The following is a 16,281-nucleotide window of genomic DNA, read 5'->3' on the forward strand; positions in this document are numbered from 1 at the left end:
CGGCTAATAGACCCCGAGAGTAACAAGTGGTTGCCTTGTTCCCTTTCCATTAAGAAAAATAAACTAGTTTTTAGTATAACTTTGCTGGTTTCTAGAAATGTAATGCCGAGCGCATATCATTATGTCAAGATAATGGCACTAGCATTTACTTAATTTAAGAATATTTTTCAACATACTGAGAAAAAAGGTCTCATATTTGTTTTTTCTATCAAGAAAAGTGCACTTGTTATTAGTGAGAATATACTTATTTTAAGGTATTTTGGGGTTCATTGAGGTTAGCTAATTTTACTTGTTTTGGGAAAGTCTTGACAAGCCAAATTTTCTTGTTCTATTGGCAGATAACTTTGCTTAGTTCAAGTAAAATACCCCACATTTTTTGTATTTTTTTTCCTTGTTTTTGAACATTGACTTTTTGCAGTGTACATGCTGAGATGGATGTAGTTGGATTACAACTTCATTATCATGACGATCTCCGCCATTTGCAACTCTAATGCCTGGTTCACACCAACGGCGCTTGCCGCGCTTTAAAGCGGCGAGCAAAGCGCCGTCATTTTTGTCAATTTTTCCAAGAATATCCCGATCTCCGAAGTAATGCTATGCTTTGATACGCTCTGATACTCTCTGATACGCTCTGATACGAATTAGTTGCCGCTTTGTTACCGTTCCTCACGATTTGATCCCGCTTTGATACGCTTTAAATCACGCTTTGATACGTTTTAATACGCTTTATTGAACTTTATTATGCTTTGATGCGATCATGACGCTTTAAATCAGGCTCTGACACGATTATCAAGCTCTGTTGTGCATTGTTACAACAAAAATAAGAAAAAAATGAGAAAAACTCAGTATACTGTTTTCCACACATTTTTTATATTCATATATTTTTTCAATTTCTCTTTTTTTTCGTTATATTATGTTTTATATCTTCATTTCTTTTATTTCTTTGTCATCTTAATAAATATCTATCTTTCATTTGTTATGCTAGTTGACAATGAAAAAAGCCTTTTATTTTATTTTTTATATTCATTTATTTTTTCAATTACTCTTTTTTTTTCGTTATATTATGTTTTATATCTTCATTTCTTTTATTTCTTTGTCATCTTAATAAATATCTATCTTTCATTTCTTATGCTAGTTGACAATAAAAAAAGGCATTTCTTTTATTTTTTATATTCATTTATTTTTTCAATTTCTCTTTTTTTTCATTATATTATGTTTTATATCTTAATTTCTTTTATTTCTTTGTCATCTTAATAAATATCTATCTTTCATTTCTTATGCTAGTTGACAATAAAAAAAGGCATTTCTTTTATTTTTTATATTCATTTATTTTTTCAATTTCTATTTTTTTTCGTTATATTATGTTTTATATCTTCATTTCTTTTATTTCTTGTCATCTTAATAAATATCTATCTTTCATTTCTTATGCTAGTTGACAATAAAAAAAGCCTTTTCTTTTATTTTTTATATTCATTTATTTTTTCAATTACTCTTTTTTTTCGTTATATTATGTTTTATATCTTCATTTCTTGTATTTTTTGTCATCTTAATAAATATCTATCTTTCATTTCGTATGCTAGTTGACAATAAAAAAAGGCATTTCTTTTATTTTTCATATTAATTTATTTTTTCAATTTCTCTTTTTTTGTTATATTATGTTTTATATCTTGATTTCTTTTATTTCTTTGTCATCTTAATAAATATCTATCTTTCATTTCTTATGCTAGTTGACAATAAAAAAAGGCATTTCTTTTATTTTTTATATTCATTTATTTTTTCAATTTATATTTTTTTTCGTTATATTATGTTTTATATCTTAATTTATTTTATTTCTTTGTCATCTTAATACATATCTATCTTTCATTTCTTATGCTAGTTGACAATAAAAAAAAGGCATTTCTTTTATTTTTTATATTCATTTATTTTTTCAATTTCTATTTATTTCTCGTTATATTATGTTTTATATCTTCATTTATTTTATTTCTTTGTCATCTTAATAAATATCTATCTTTCATTTCTTATGCTAGTTGACAATCAAAAAAGGCATTTATTTTATTTTTTATATTCATTTATTCTTTAAATTTCTATTTTTTTTTCGTTATATTATGTTTTATATCTTCATTTCTTTTATTTCTTTGTCATCTTAATAAATATCTATCTTTCATTTCTTTTGCTAGTTGACAATAATAAAAGGCATTTCTTTTAAACGTAACATATTCTCTTTATTATTAACATTTTCATACAGAAAAATTATAGACAGTAATGTCAAACTGCAACATCAAACAGCAGAAGTACAGAAACAATGATCATCGTATAAAAAAGGCAATGATGCAAAAGAGAATGGATTTGTAATCCTGTGTTGGTTTTACATAAAGTTTCAATGTCACTAGTCAATATCACAGTCACTTCCTATTGCGCTTTGAACCAAGATCTGTTAAGCTTTCCTACGATTTGAGTCAAGCTTTGCTGAGCTTTGTCAGGCTTTGTCACGCTTTGATACGCTCTCGGCGCTTTATTCCATTCTTGACAGAGCGCAGAATTTTTTTAAACCGTTTAAAACTTTTTGGCGAACTTGCCGCATGTCCCGCTTCACTACAAGCTTTCCCACGATCCATTAGGACCCTCACGCTTTAATCAGGCTTTGTTACGCTTTAACGCCGCTTTGCATGCCGCTTTGCATGCCGCTTTGCATGCCGCTTTGCATGCCGCTTTGCATGCCGCTTTAAAGCGCCGTCAAAGCACCGTTGGTGTGAACCTAGCATAAAAGAAGCCTGGATTATGCTGCTGTTTTTCGAGGTGCCATTCACAAAATGTTCATTTTAGAGATGGGGGGGCACAACTAAATACCAGGCCTGGTCATCAAACAAGTACACATGCAAAAGGAAACCTCTGATTTAAAAAAATCAGTCTAGCTGACCCAGGCAGAAAAACGGTCAAAATGTTAACACAAAGTGGCAGATGAAGACAGACTTTTGGCCAACTAGCTAAACAAGTTTATGTGCAGTTTACAACCAGATGGAGTGACACATTAACAAGAAATGACAGAGCCAATCGATGGGTTTGTGGGAGGTGTAAAGGGAAACCGGCTTCCGCTTTAGTGGCCTTATTCCACTTGTTTTCTATAGTGCTTGACCCGTTTCCATTTGATAATAGGGGATGTTCCGATCAGGGATTTATGTTGCCAATTCCATTAGTGAGATTGGCCAATACAAATACCCAGTGGCGGGCCGTGCGTTTCCCACCTAGGCCTTCAGTGGTGTCCGACTTCAAAGATCACCTCTCAAAATACCATAATTTATGTCACCACATGACCATTACTGGAGAAATACTATACAGGAATACATTTACGCCCCAACGGGGCATTAAAATCACATTAACAGTGTACAAAACGTGTGTTTTTCTGGCGCATTTAAAAATAAATTATATAATGCATCAGCAATTAAAACATATCTTATGTGGTACTGTCAAAATTAAAATTGCAAAAAACATATTAAACGTGAAACAAATAAAATATTTGAGCTCACAATTGTTAGGACCTATTTGACGCAGTATAAGCCAGTGGTACCCCTCGTCGTCGGTTTATTCGAGGGGAAATGGCGAGCATTTCATCGCCAGAACAGCTGAGTTCACAAGATGTAGTTTCTCTTTGAATATCCTTCTAGAAAATGGCCTTGCAAATATATATATCTGCCAACTAAGCAACGTTTTGTTCTCCTTCTCTGCTATCCCGGTCTGGCTACGGCGCAACACTTCCTGCTTCCTGCTAAATTGCACCTTGTGAATGGATACTCACTTTGGAATGAAAAGTGAGTATCCAATCACAGTCTCGTTAACATCAGGCTACTTAGATAGGCTGCTGTCAACAACTTGTGATCTGATTGGCTATCGCAACTGTCTCTCAACTCTATGGTTTCTCAAATTTTTCCGCTAACGGTCCCCGTGAGTATCCCATCACAGGACGTGTAAACGTCACGTTCAACGTGAGGACATCTAGTTAAAAGTTAAGTTAAAGTACCAATGATTGTCACACACACACTAGGTGTGGTGAAATTTGTCCTCTGCATTTGACCCATCCCCTTGCTCACCCCATGGGAGGTGAGGGGAGCAGTGGGCAGCAGCGGTGCCCCGCCCGGGAATCATTTTTGGTGATTTAACCCCCAATTCCAACCCTTGATGCTGAGTGCCAAGCAGGGAGGTATTGGGTCCCATTTTTATAGTCTTTGGTATGACTCGGCCGGGGTTTGAACTCACAACCTACCGAGCTCAGGGCGGACACTCTAACCACTAGGCCACTGAGTAGGTCTGAGAAGGCCTTACTGACAACAACTCGTGATTTGATTGGCTATTGTAACTGTCTATCAACTCTATGTCCTCGATCACTTACAGTGCACGGACGCCCGCATTGTTGATTCTGAAGGCCTCTGGCAGATTTGGTACAGCATGGCAACATAAGCTAGCTGAATTCTGATTGGATACAAACTAAAACTAAAAACAACAGCACTGGAAGGAGCATACTATGACATGAAGAGAATATGAATAATTTTAGATATTTAGGGAAAGTAAATTAAAACATACCTTTATCTTTAATTATGATCATGATTTCTGGTTATGGGCAGGACGGTGGCAGAGGGGTTAGTGCATCTGCCTCACAATACGAAGGTCCTGAGTAGTCGTGAGTTCAATCCTGGCCTCGGGATCTTTCTGTGTGGAGTTTGCATGTTCTCCCCGTGACTGCGTGGGTTCCCTCTGGGTACTCCGACTTCCTCCCACCTCCAAAGACATGCACCTGGGGATAGGTTGATTGGCAACACTAAATTGGCCCTAGTGTGTGAATGTTGTCTGTCTATCTGTGTTGGCCCTGCGATGAGGTGGCGACTTGTCCAGGGTGTACCCCGCCTTCCGCCCAATTGTAGCTGAGATAGGCTCCAGCGCCCCCCGCGACCCCGAAGGGAATAAGCGGTAGAAAATGGATGGATGGATGGAATTCTGGTTATGTTAGGCCAGCAGAGAAGGCCTTGCTGGCCCTGACGGCTCACCACTGCCGATACCTATACCGAAGACATGTATTAACTGTAAACTTTTCAATGTATATTTGGTATATTTGCTAGTGTGCCATGAGATATTGTCTTGTGTGCAGTGGGAAATTATGCAACTTCACCTAATTGGTCCCAAAAATTTTTTTTTGCAAATCAATAATTACAATCTGCAAATAATGTGCCGTTGCTTAGTGTCTGTGCTGTGTAAAACTCTGCATGGTAACCACGTAATACTCCCTGTCAGTAGGTGGTAACAGGTAGTTAATTGCTTTGTAAAAGTCGGAATGTGTCGGGTGAGACGAGGATGGTTTGTTGTGATCCCAATATGCAGACCACAGCGGGAGGCAGCGTGCAGGTTAAAAGGTATGTTAAGTTAAAGTTAAAGTACCAAAGATTGTCACACACACACTATGTGTGATGAAATGTGTCCTCTGCATTTGACCCATCCCCTTGTTCACCCCCTGGGAGGTGAGGGGAGCAGTGGGCAGCAGCGGTGCCGCGCCCGGGAATCATTTTTGGTGATTACACCCCCAATTCCAACCCTTGATACTGAGTGCCAAGCAGGGAGGTAATGGGTCCCATTTTTATAGTCTTTGGTATGACTCGGCCGGGGTTTGAACTCACAACCTACCGATCTCAGGGCGGACACTCTAACCACTAGGCCACTGAGTAGGGTAATGCTTAAACCAAAAATTAACAAAAGAGAAAGGGAAAGGAAAAGGCAATGGCTATGCAAAACGAAAGTAAAACTGAACCGGCTACAAAAGAATCAGAAACAGAATGCTGGACGACAGCAAAAACTTACGGCGTCCACAAAGTACATCCGTAAATGACATGACAATCAACAATGTCCGCACAAAGAAGGATAGCAACCACTTAAATAGCCTTGCTTGCTAACACAAAGCCGAACAGCGTAAGACAAGAACTAAAGCACAGGAAAATACCAACAAACTCAAAATAAGGCACGACGACATGGTGGAGTATCATTTTTTAACGATTTCTGCTGGTGGTGTGCCTCCGTATTTTTAAATGAAAAAAATGTGCCTTGCCTCCAAAAAGGTTGAAAAACACTGGTTCATGGTGCTCTAAAGGCGTAGCTTGCCCTGTGGAATGTTCTATCAATCCACCAACATTCAAAAGGAGAAACACATAGCCCCTAGCCATGTTCGTGTAGCACCGTAAGCCGATATTCTTACAAGAATCAGGTTTCTGAAACACAAAAAACAAGAGCGTGCCACACATTTTGTTTTCAAGCCTGCGAGGCAGCTATCCTATCACATTTACACAGCTCAGGGAGTTCGTCCTCGTTGCTCGCATGAACGCCCCGTGAGTTATGGATCCAGCAAGTCATTATGCTTCTCAAAAAAAGGGGGATATGAAGTAGCAACCTTTTAGCTCGGTTAATGATGTTGATTTAAAGTGTGGCTTTTAACATATCTCGCAAATCGCCCTTTTAGCCCTCCGCGCTGTTCGGTACACAGACTTGCAGAAAAAATGTTGCAGGGAAAAGATATAATTACAGTCGACTGCAGCCGGGGTCACAGACAGGTGGCGGAGAACTGACGAGGATTTTGGGATATTTTCCAATTCTAGCATTAGTGAACGATCCGTTTTGAACGTCGGCGCACAAAATGCCCTCGGTTGCGAAATGAGTACGCTTGAATGCGTGGAAATGTCTGTTTATGTGCAATCGTGCATGTGTGCATACACGTTTTGAAAATATGTGTGTGTGTGTATGTTCCTGTGTGTGATGGGTTAATTATGCGCAGTATAAGTGAATGATCTGTTGTCAAGGCTTGTTAGAAGTAGGAAGGCCAGAGGCAACATGAATGAAAGGGGGGGGTTAGACACTTAAATTCCTTCAGAATAGTGTCTGCTTTTGTATTACCAATCCATTGTTTTATCAGCGTGTTGTTTTATTTTGAAACCATGCACACAATGCAAAGGTATGATTAAGAGTGGAACTTAACAGTTTGAATACACTTGCAAAAAAATACTTTTCACATTGTCATTATGGGTTATTGTCTGTAGAATTTTTGAAGACAAAAAATTATTACATTTTGGAATAAGGCTGTAATATAACAAAATGTGGAGAAGGTGAAGCACTGTGAATACTTTCCAGATGCACTGTATAAGAGGACTATGCTTGAATTAATGTGTGCGCACACTTTAATACATCTGAATTTGTTTGTGCGTATAACGCTTTCTGGATTTGACCGTGCACTATTTTTTTTAGAAGGAAATCCACAAAAGTCTTAATACATGAGGCCCCAGGTCAGTGAAGTTAAATACTGGTATGTGGACTTATACTTACTGTTGTAGGGACGGGGGGAGGGGGAGGAGCATAGGACGGCCTCTCTGGTACAAAAAAGGTAAAAAAAAAAGTTAGGGTTGTGCAAAACTAGATTGGTATAGATCATCCACCAAGTAAGGGCCAGTATTAAAAATACTGACACTTTGTTCTAGAAAGGTTTTATAATAATTGAATGATTTGGACGATTATTTTCAGAATAAATAATCAACAAACTAATTTGTGAACAATTCAACAACAGTGCATCCCATACATGTGGGCTGGACTTTCGCTGATATGTTGAATCCACTACGGACTGGACTTTCACAATATTATGTCAGACCCACTCGACATCCATTGCTTTCGGTCTCCCCTAGAAGGGGGGGGGGGGGGGGGGGGGTACCCACATATGCGGTTCTCTCCAAGGTTTCTCATAGTCATTCACATCGACGTCCCACTCAGGTGAGTTTTTCCTTGCCCTTATGTGGGCTCTGTACCGAGGATGTCGTTGTGGCTTGTGCAGCCCTTTGAGACACTTGTGATTTAGGGCTATATAAATAAACATTGATTGATTGATTGATTAAGAAGAATTTCATTCAAGGTTCTTTGGCTTTCTTTAAATAATGCAGTGAAACCTCCATTAACAAACTTGGTTGGTTCAAAAACATGGTTCATCAGTATAAAATTCACTGTTTTAGTAAAAAAAATAAGAAACTATAATATATACATATATTCCAAATCAACATAACAATACTATCAATACTGAAATAAACTGCAACAAAAAAACAGTGCAATAACAGTGCAATACATTTTCATAACATGGTCACTACTGCCTAGTTTCTCTTGTTATATTCTTATTTTTACTGTTAAATTTGTATTCTTATTGTTGCTTTTTATTTTTATTCTTATTTTTATATTTTATATTTTATTTCCATTTATACCCCCATTATTTACTTTTTACTTTTAAATTTGATCTCAATTCTGTGCAATGCTGCTGGAATTTAAATGTTCCTGAGGGAACTCTCCTGAAGGAATCAATAATGTACTATCTATCTAACAATCTATCTATCTGGCTCAACAATCTCTGTTTTTGCCAAACAAAGCTTAAAGGCCTACTGAAAGCCACTACTACCGACCACGCAGTCTGATAGTTTATATATCAATGATGAAATCCTAACATTGCAACACATGCCAATACGGCCGGGTTAACTTATAAAGTGCAACTTTAAATTTCCCGCGAAACTTCCTGTTGAAAACGTCTATAAATGATGACGTATGCGCGTGACGTCAATCGTTGAAACGGAAGTATTCGGACACCATTGTATCCAATACAAAAAGCTCTGTTTTCATCGCAAAATTCCACAGTATTCTGGACATCTGTGTTGGTGAATCTTTTGCAATTTTTTAAATGAACAATGAAGACTGCAAAGAAGAAAGCTGTAGGTGGGATCGGTGTATTAGCGGCTGGCTGTAGCAACACAACCAGGAGGACTTTGACTTGGATAGCAGACGCGCTATCCGACGCTAGCCGCCGACCGCATCGATGATCGGGTGAAGTCCTTCGTCGCTCCGTCGATCGCTGGAACGCAGGTGAGCACGGGTGTTGATGAGCAGATAAGGGCTGGCTGGCGTAGGTGGATAGCTAATGTTTTTAGCATAGCTCTGTGAGGTCCCGTAGCTAAGTTAGCTTCAATGGCGTCGTTAGCAACAGCATTGTTAAGCTTCGCCAGGCTGGAAAGCTTTAACCGTGTATTTACATGTCCATGGTTTAATAGTATTGTTGATTTTCTGTCTATCCTTCCAGTCAGGGGTTTATTTATTTTGTTTCTATCTGCAGTTAAGCCCGATGCTATCACGTTAGCTCCGTAGCTAAAGTGCTTCGCCGATGTATTGTCGTGGAGATAAAAGTCACTGTGAATGTCCATTTCACATTCTCGACTCTCATTTTCAAGAGGATATAGTATCCGAGGTGGTTTAAAATACAAATCCGTGATCCACAATAGAAAAAGGAGAAAGTGTGGAATCCAATGAGCCCTTGTACCTAAGTTACGGTCAGAGCGAAAAAAGATACGTCCTGCAGTGCACTCTAGTCCTTCACTCTCACATTCCTCATCCACCAATCTTTCATCCCCGCTTAAATTAATGGGGTAATCGTCGCTTTCTCGGTCCGAATCGCTCTCGCTGCTGGTGTAAACAATGGGGAAATGTGAGGAGCCCTTCAACCTGTGACGTCACGCTACTTCCGGTACAGGCAAGGCTTTTTTTATCAGCGACCAAAAGTTGCGAACTCTATCGTCGATGTTCTCTACTAAATCCTTTTAGCAAAAATATGGCAATATCGCGAAATGATCAAGTATGACACATAGAATAGATCTGCTATCCCCGTTTAAATAAAAAAATGTCATTTCAGTAGGCCTTTAACCGTCAACACACACACACACACCCACACACACAAAAGTCTTTAAAATGTTAACCACCATGTTGCTGCAATAAAAAACAATAAAGGAAAATAATTTTACCTTGTGCTTACGAATGTTTGTGGCACTGTTGAACACTCTAGAACAGGGCTATTCAACTACCGTATTTTCCGGACCATAGGGCGCACCGGATTATAAAGTGCACTGCCGATGAATGGTCTGTTTTTGATCTTTTTTCATATATTAGGTGCACCGGATTATATGGTGCATTAAAGGAGTCATATTATTATTTGTTTTTTCTAAATTGAAAACACTTCCTTGTGGTCTACATAACATGTGATGATGGTTCTTTGGTCAAAATGTTGCATTGATTTTGTTTTACAGATCATCTTCAAGCCGCTTTCTGACAGTCGCTTTCGGATGCACCGTTTTGTGGGCGGTCTTATTTACGTGGGTCACTTTCGGCAGCGTCTTCTCCCCGTCATCTTTGTTGTAGCGGTGTAGCGTGCAAGGACGGGAGTGGAAGAAGTGTCAATAGATGGAGCTAACTGTTTTAATTACATTCAGACTTTACTTCAATCAATAACGGAGTAACAACTCCTCGTCCGGAAACAACCACGCCGGAAATGTGTCCCATGAAAAAACGTCCGACCGGAACTCTAATATCTAAAGTTCCTTGGGTAAATAATGTAACTCACTACGCTGGTATGTTTTAGCGCTTTCATGGCGAATTTCCTGACAGATATAAGTAAGCACTTTACACTACTTTATATTAGAAATGGCAACAGCGGAAGATGAATGCCACATAAGAAGGTAAAGAAAAAGAAGAAGATTATCGACTACGGCTTCGGTGCGGACACGCACAATTCTTCAGGATTTACGCAGATCCCAAATACACATCAGCAGGTACCAGAAGGTAAGAAAAGTGGCTTTTGCATAATAATGCGAATGGAACGCTAAATAATGTCTTACCTTATACACACACCATAATAATACTTGTATGTTTAATGCGCCGACAATCCATCACCGGCTTCAAAGCTTCATAGTTTACCAAAGTCGTACATGTTGATAGATTTTTGCGCGCCGTGTGTGTAATGTTCTATATTTTCAATGAAACATTTAAAATAGTGGTGTTGTTTACTTGAGACCCATCATTGTGCTTTGTACACGTATCTCTTATGTTTGACTGCCATCTACTTGTCACACTTATCATTACACCAGGTACCAAATAAAATAGCTTTGAGGTGGGTATGCTCAACCAAAATGATTTCTTACATTAGGCGCACCGGGTTTTAAGGTGCACTGTCGAGTTTTGAGGGAGAAAAAAATGATTTTAAGTGCGCCTTATAGTCCAGAAAATATGGTAAATTGTGCCAGGGGCCATATTTCCAGAAAGCTAAGGATCGGGTGGTCGGACCTCTCCCACTACCATTATTCTTAGTTTGAGAACCAGCATCTTTTGTAGTGGACATTTTTTTGGGGTCTATTTATACTGGCAGAATTACACATTTCAGAAAAAAACTGCCCTATGGTTTTAGGAAACTGTTGTAAAAAACTTAAGTGTAAGATTTGAACTGAATTCGGGGGCCGGTTTGGTGTCATTCCAGGGCCGCAGGTTGAACAGCTGTGCTCTTGGAGTTTAGGAGTGATAAACGAGCAGTGATTTCACGTAGTCTCCGCTAGCGTTAGCACAAACTAGCAGTGTAAGGCGATCCTTCATCAGCTTGTGTCCCGGTAGTGCCTTCTCCTTCGCTGTAATAAAGGTCCACTGTGTCATTTTTCTTGGGTTAATTGCAATTAAAGATTTGATGCGGAACAAAACCCCCTTCGTTGATAAAATCCTCAAAATCCTAAAATGCTAGCTCAAAGCGGTTGTCAAGCAACCCGAAGCTCTTCAGTGAGACTGTAAGGGTTTGGACACATTTATAGCATTTCTGATCACACAAAGTGATCTCTGAGGCAGGCTGACACAGCGCTAGGGTTGTACGTTATACCGATATTAGTATAGTACCGCGATACTAATGAATCATATTCGGTACTATACTGCCTCTAAATAATAGTCGATATTACTATGATTACATCTATATTTTTTATCGTCACAAAATATTCTTTGTTTGTTTACTTACTACTAACAGACAAGTTGTCTTGTATGTTCACTATTTTATTTAAGGACAAACTTGCAATAAGAAACATGTGTTTAATGTACCGTAACATTTTTGGTTAAAACAAAGCCAATAATGCAATTTTTTGTGGTCCCCTTTATTTAGTAAAGTATTGAAAAGTATCGAAATACATTTTGGTACCGGTACCGGTACCAACAATTGGTATCGGGACAACACTGTACAGCACTGACCGGCGCAAGGTACGACATTTGTAGAAATAAACACATCAGAAGTGCCGCTCGTTGTCGAAGCTCTTCCAAATTGCTACGCTTGTGTGTCCAGGATGTCAACAGGATATGACAATAGGGGGCCCCGCCTCTTCAAAATGGCTGTGTCCGCGTGTTCAGGAAGTAATGCCAAATATGCATATATACTCACATACACACAGTTATTCATACATGTATACATACATACACACATAGGTACCGACGCTCCCTCATACATACACAAATACAGTACATACCTACACACTCAAAGTTCGTACATCCACACGCACATTCACTGTACAAACATACATATACACATACTGTACATATACATTCACTGTACAAACATACATATGCACATACATGTACATATACATTCACTGTACAAACATACATATGCACATACATGTACATATACATTCACTGTACAAACATACATATACACATACCGTACATATACAATTCCACATACATACATACACTCATTCATATAATCACGTTTCATCAAACATAAATTAGCGTTGTTGCCTTACGGGAAACTGGGTAACACATGGCACACTGACACAGCTTAACCTATCGTTAGTATAACAATCTTCAAGGTTAATATAGTTGGCTTCTCTTTCTTCCCCTCCATTTATCTGCTTTCGTTTGTATTTCAAGTTATCATTACATATAAGTATTGTTGTATTTGAACAACTGTATTGTTTAAAATAGAGGTACACTACCGTTCAAAAGTTTGGGGTCACCCAAACAATTTTGTGGAATAGCCTTCATTTCTAAGAACAAGAATAGACTGTCGAGTTTCAGATGAAAGTTCTCTTTTTCTGGCCATTTTGAGCGTTTAATTGACCCCACAAATGTGATGCTCCAGAAACTCAATCTGCTCAAAGGAAGGTCAGTTTTGTAGCTTCTGTAACGAGCTAAACTGTTTTCAGATGTGTGAACATGATTGCACAAGGGTTTTCTAATCATCAATTAGCCTTCTGAGCCAATGAGCAAACACATTGTACCATTAGAACACTGGAGTGATAGTTGATGGAAATGGGCCTCTATACACCTATGTAGATATTGCACCAAAAACCAGACATTTGCAGCTAGAATAGTCATTTAGCACATTAGCAATGTATAGAGTGTATTTCTTAAAGTTAAGACTAGTTTAAAGTTATCTTCATTGAAAAGTACAGTGCTTTTCCTTAAAAAATAAGGACATTTCAATGTGACCCCAAACTTTTGAACGGTAGTGTATATATTGTTATTATTCATTACCAATAGTGCTATTTCTATTGGTATTTGTATTGCTCCATTTGTAGTGTAATAATGTGGATTGTCATTTCTGTATTATTATTTATTTCACTAACTGCTTCTTTGCTATCACTTTTACCATCATATATGTACATATTCTATTTGCTGATGTTGTTCTATTGTTGTTGTTGTTGTTGTTGTTATTGTTGTGTTTGCTGTTGTTTTTGTCTCTCTGTCTTATCCCCCTCTTGTCCCCACAATTTCCCCCTCTGTCTTCCTTTTTTTCCTCTTTCTATCCCTTCCTGCTCCGGCCTGACTGCACCAAATAATAATATAAATCCATTTAATAAAGTCAAACACAAACAAGGCAAGGAGAGAAATATCTCACACTTCTCTTTTGTAAAGTAAATCTGTACAGCCGATATGGGCATCTACATCAACAATATGATTTGCCTGAGAAGGTGGACAGGACAAAAAAAAAAAGGAAGTAATGCCATCAAAATGGCAGAAATTAAAGTGAATGAATGAATGAAGTGTTCGTACATTGAGACACAGAGACATATTTGGCACGATGTAAACGTTCGTAAACCGAAAAGGTTGCAAATCGAGATTCCACTGCATTCTTTTTTCTAGAGATGTCCGATAATATAGGACTGCCGATATCATCGTCCGATAAATGCTTTAAAATGTAATATCGGAAAGGATCGGTATCGGTTTCAAAAAGTAACATTTATGACTCTTTAAAACGGCGCTGTACGGAGTGGTACACGGACGTAGGGAGAAGTACAGAGCAGTTGCGTCTCCCAGTCATACTTGCCAACCCTCCCGATTTTCCTGGGAAATTCCCGAATTTCAGTGCCCCTCCCGAAAATCATTCTCCCAAATTTTCCCGATTTCCACCCAGACAAAAATATTGGGGGCGTGCCTTAAAGGCACTGCCTTTGCGTGCCGTCCCAATCACATAATATTTACGCCTTTTCACACCAGTGAATGCAAGGCACACTTGGTCAACAGCCATACAGGTCACACTGAGGGTGGCCGTGTAAACAACTTTAACACTGTTACAAACATGTGCCACACTGTGAACCCACACCAAACAAGAATGACAAACACATTTCGGGAGAACATCCGCACCGTAACACAACATAAACACAACAGAACAAATACCCAGAACCCCTTGCAGCACTAACTCTTCCGGGACGCTTCAATATACACCCCCCGCTTTTTTCTAGAGATGTCCGATAATATAGGACTGCCGATATCATCGTCCGATAAATGCTTTAAAATGTAATATCGGAAAGGATCGGTATCGGTTTCAAAAACTAACATTTATGACTCTTTAAAACGGCGCTGTACGGAGTGGTACACGGACGTAGGGAGAAGTACAGAGCAGTTGCGTCTCCCAGTCATACTTGCCAACCCTCCCGATTTTCCTGGGAAATTCCCGAATTTCAGTGCCCCTCCCGAAAATCATTCTCCCAAATTTTCCCGATTTCCACCCAGACAACAATATTGGGGGCGTGCCTTAAAGGCACTGCCTTTGCGTGCCGTCCCAATCACATAATATTTACGCCTTTTCACACCAGTGAATGCAAGGCATACTTGGTCAACAGCCATACAGGTCACACTGAGGGTGGCCGTGTAAACAACTTTAACACTGTTACAAACATGTGCCACACTGTGAACCCACACCAAACAAGAATGACAAACACATTTCCGCACCGTAACACAACATAAACACAACAGAACAAATACCCAGAACCCCTTGCAGCACTAACTCTTCCGGGACGCTTCAATATACACCCCCCGCTACCCCCTAACCCCCCCCACCCCCCAACCCCGCCCACCTCAACCTCCTCATGCTCTCTCAGGGAGAGCATGTCCCAAATTCCAAGCTGCTGTTTTGAGGCATGTTACAAAAAATAATGCACTTTGTGACTTCAATAAGAAATATGGCAGTGCCATGTTGGCATTTTTTCCATAACTTGAGTTGGTTTATTTTGGAAAACCTTGTTACATTGTTTAATGCATCCAGCGGGGCATAACAACAAAAGTAGGCATAATAATGTGTTAATTCCACGACTGTATATATCGGTATCGGTTGATATCGGAATCGGTAATTAAGAGTTGGACAATATCGGAATATCGGATATCGGCAAAAAAGCCATTATCGGACATCTCTACTTTTTTTCCTTTTGTCACCTAAGTGCCCTGCCTCACCTCTTTACCGCCCTGTGCTCCTCTCCCCCTACCAGGCGGTGAAGCTCTACATGCGGACCGAGTGCAAGTGCCACGGACTGTCCGGGTCGTGCACGTTACGCACTTGCTGGAAGAAGATGCCGCACTTCCGCGAGATCGGCGACCGCCTTCTGGAGCGATTCAACGGCGCCTCCAAGGTGATGGGCGGCAACGACGGCAAGACTCTCATCCCCGTGGGCCAGAACATCAAACCTCCCGACAAACAGGATCTCATCTACTCGGACGAGTCGCCAGATTTCTGCCTGGCGAATCGGAAAACGGGTTCACTGGGGACGCGGGGACGCATGTGCAACAGCACCGCCATGGACATCAGCGGCTGCGATTTGCTGTGCTGTCAGCGTGGCTACCGGGAGGAAACTGTGGTGTTTGAGGAGAACTGTCTGTGTCGTTTTCACTGGTGCTGTGTGGTCCAGTGCAAAAAGTGCTTGGTCCGAAAGGAGCTTAGTCTCTGTCACTGATGAACTGGCTCGGCCTCTTTGGTTGTAATTACTTCTTTCAAGACATCAAAGCGTTTTCCTCGACCGTTCGGAAGGAAGATGCTGACGGCTTTAATACCCTTTTTGCACCTATCCTGCCTACAAAAATGTCAGCAAACACTTTTACTTTTTGGCAATGCTATTATTGATTGCCTCGATTTTATTGACAAACCTGTCTGGAAACTCTGTAGGT

At 39.5% G+C, this 16,281-nt stretch overlaps 1 protein-coding gene across 1 annotated transcript in view; it reads left to right on the forward strand.

The window, feature by feature from the left end:
• Positions 1-16,074, forward strand: part of wnt6b (wingless-type MMTV integration site family, member 6b) — a 176,302-nt gene extending 160,228 nt beyond the window's left edge. The window contains exon 4 of the mRNA XM_062067644.1: positions 15,609-16,074. Within this exon, the coding sequence (XP_061923628.1) occupies positions 15,609-16,070 (462 nt within the window). The 3' untranslated portion in view covers positions 16,071-16,074. The remainder of the gene's footprint in view (positions 1-15,608) is intronic.
• Positions 16,075-16,281: the final 207 nt, after the last annotated feature.

The sequence above is a fragment of the Entelurus aequoreus genome, linkage group LG13, assembly GCF_033978785.1.
Source record: "Entelurus aequoreus isolate RoL-2023_Sb linkage group LG13, RoL_Eaeq_v1.1, whole genome shotgun sequence".
In the NCBI taxonomy this organism is placed as follows: domain Eukaryota; kingdom Metazoa; phylum Chordata; class Actinopteri; order Syngnathiformes; family Syngnathidae; genus Entelurus; species Entelurus aequoreus.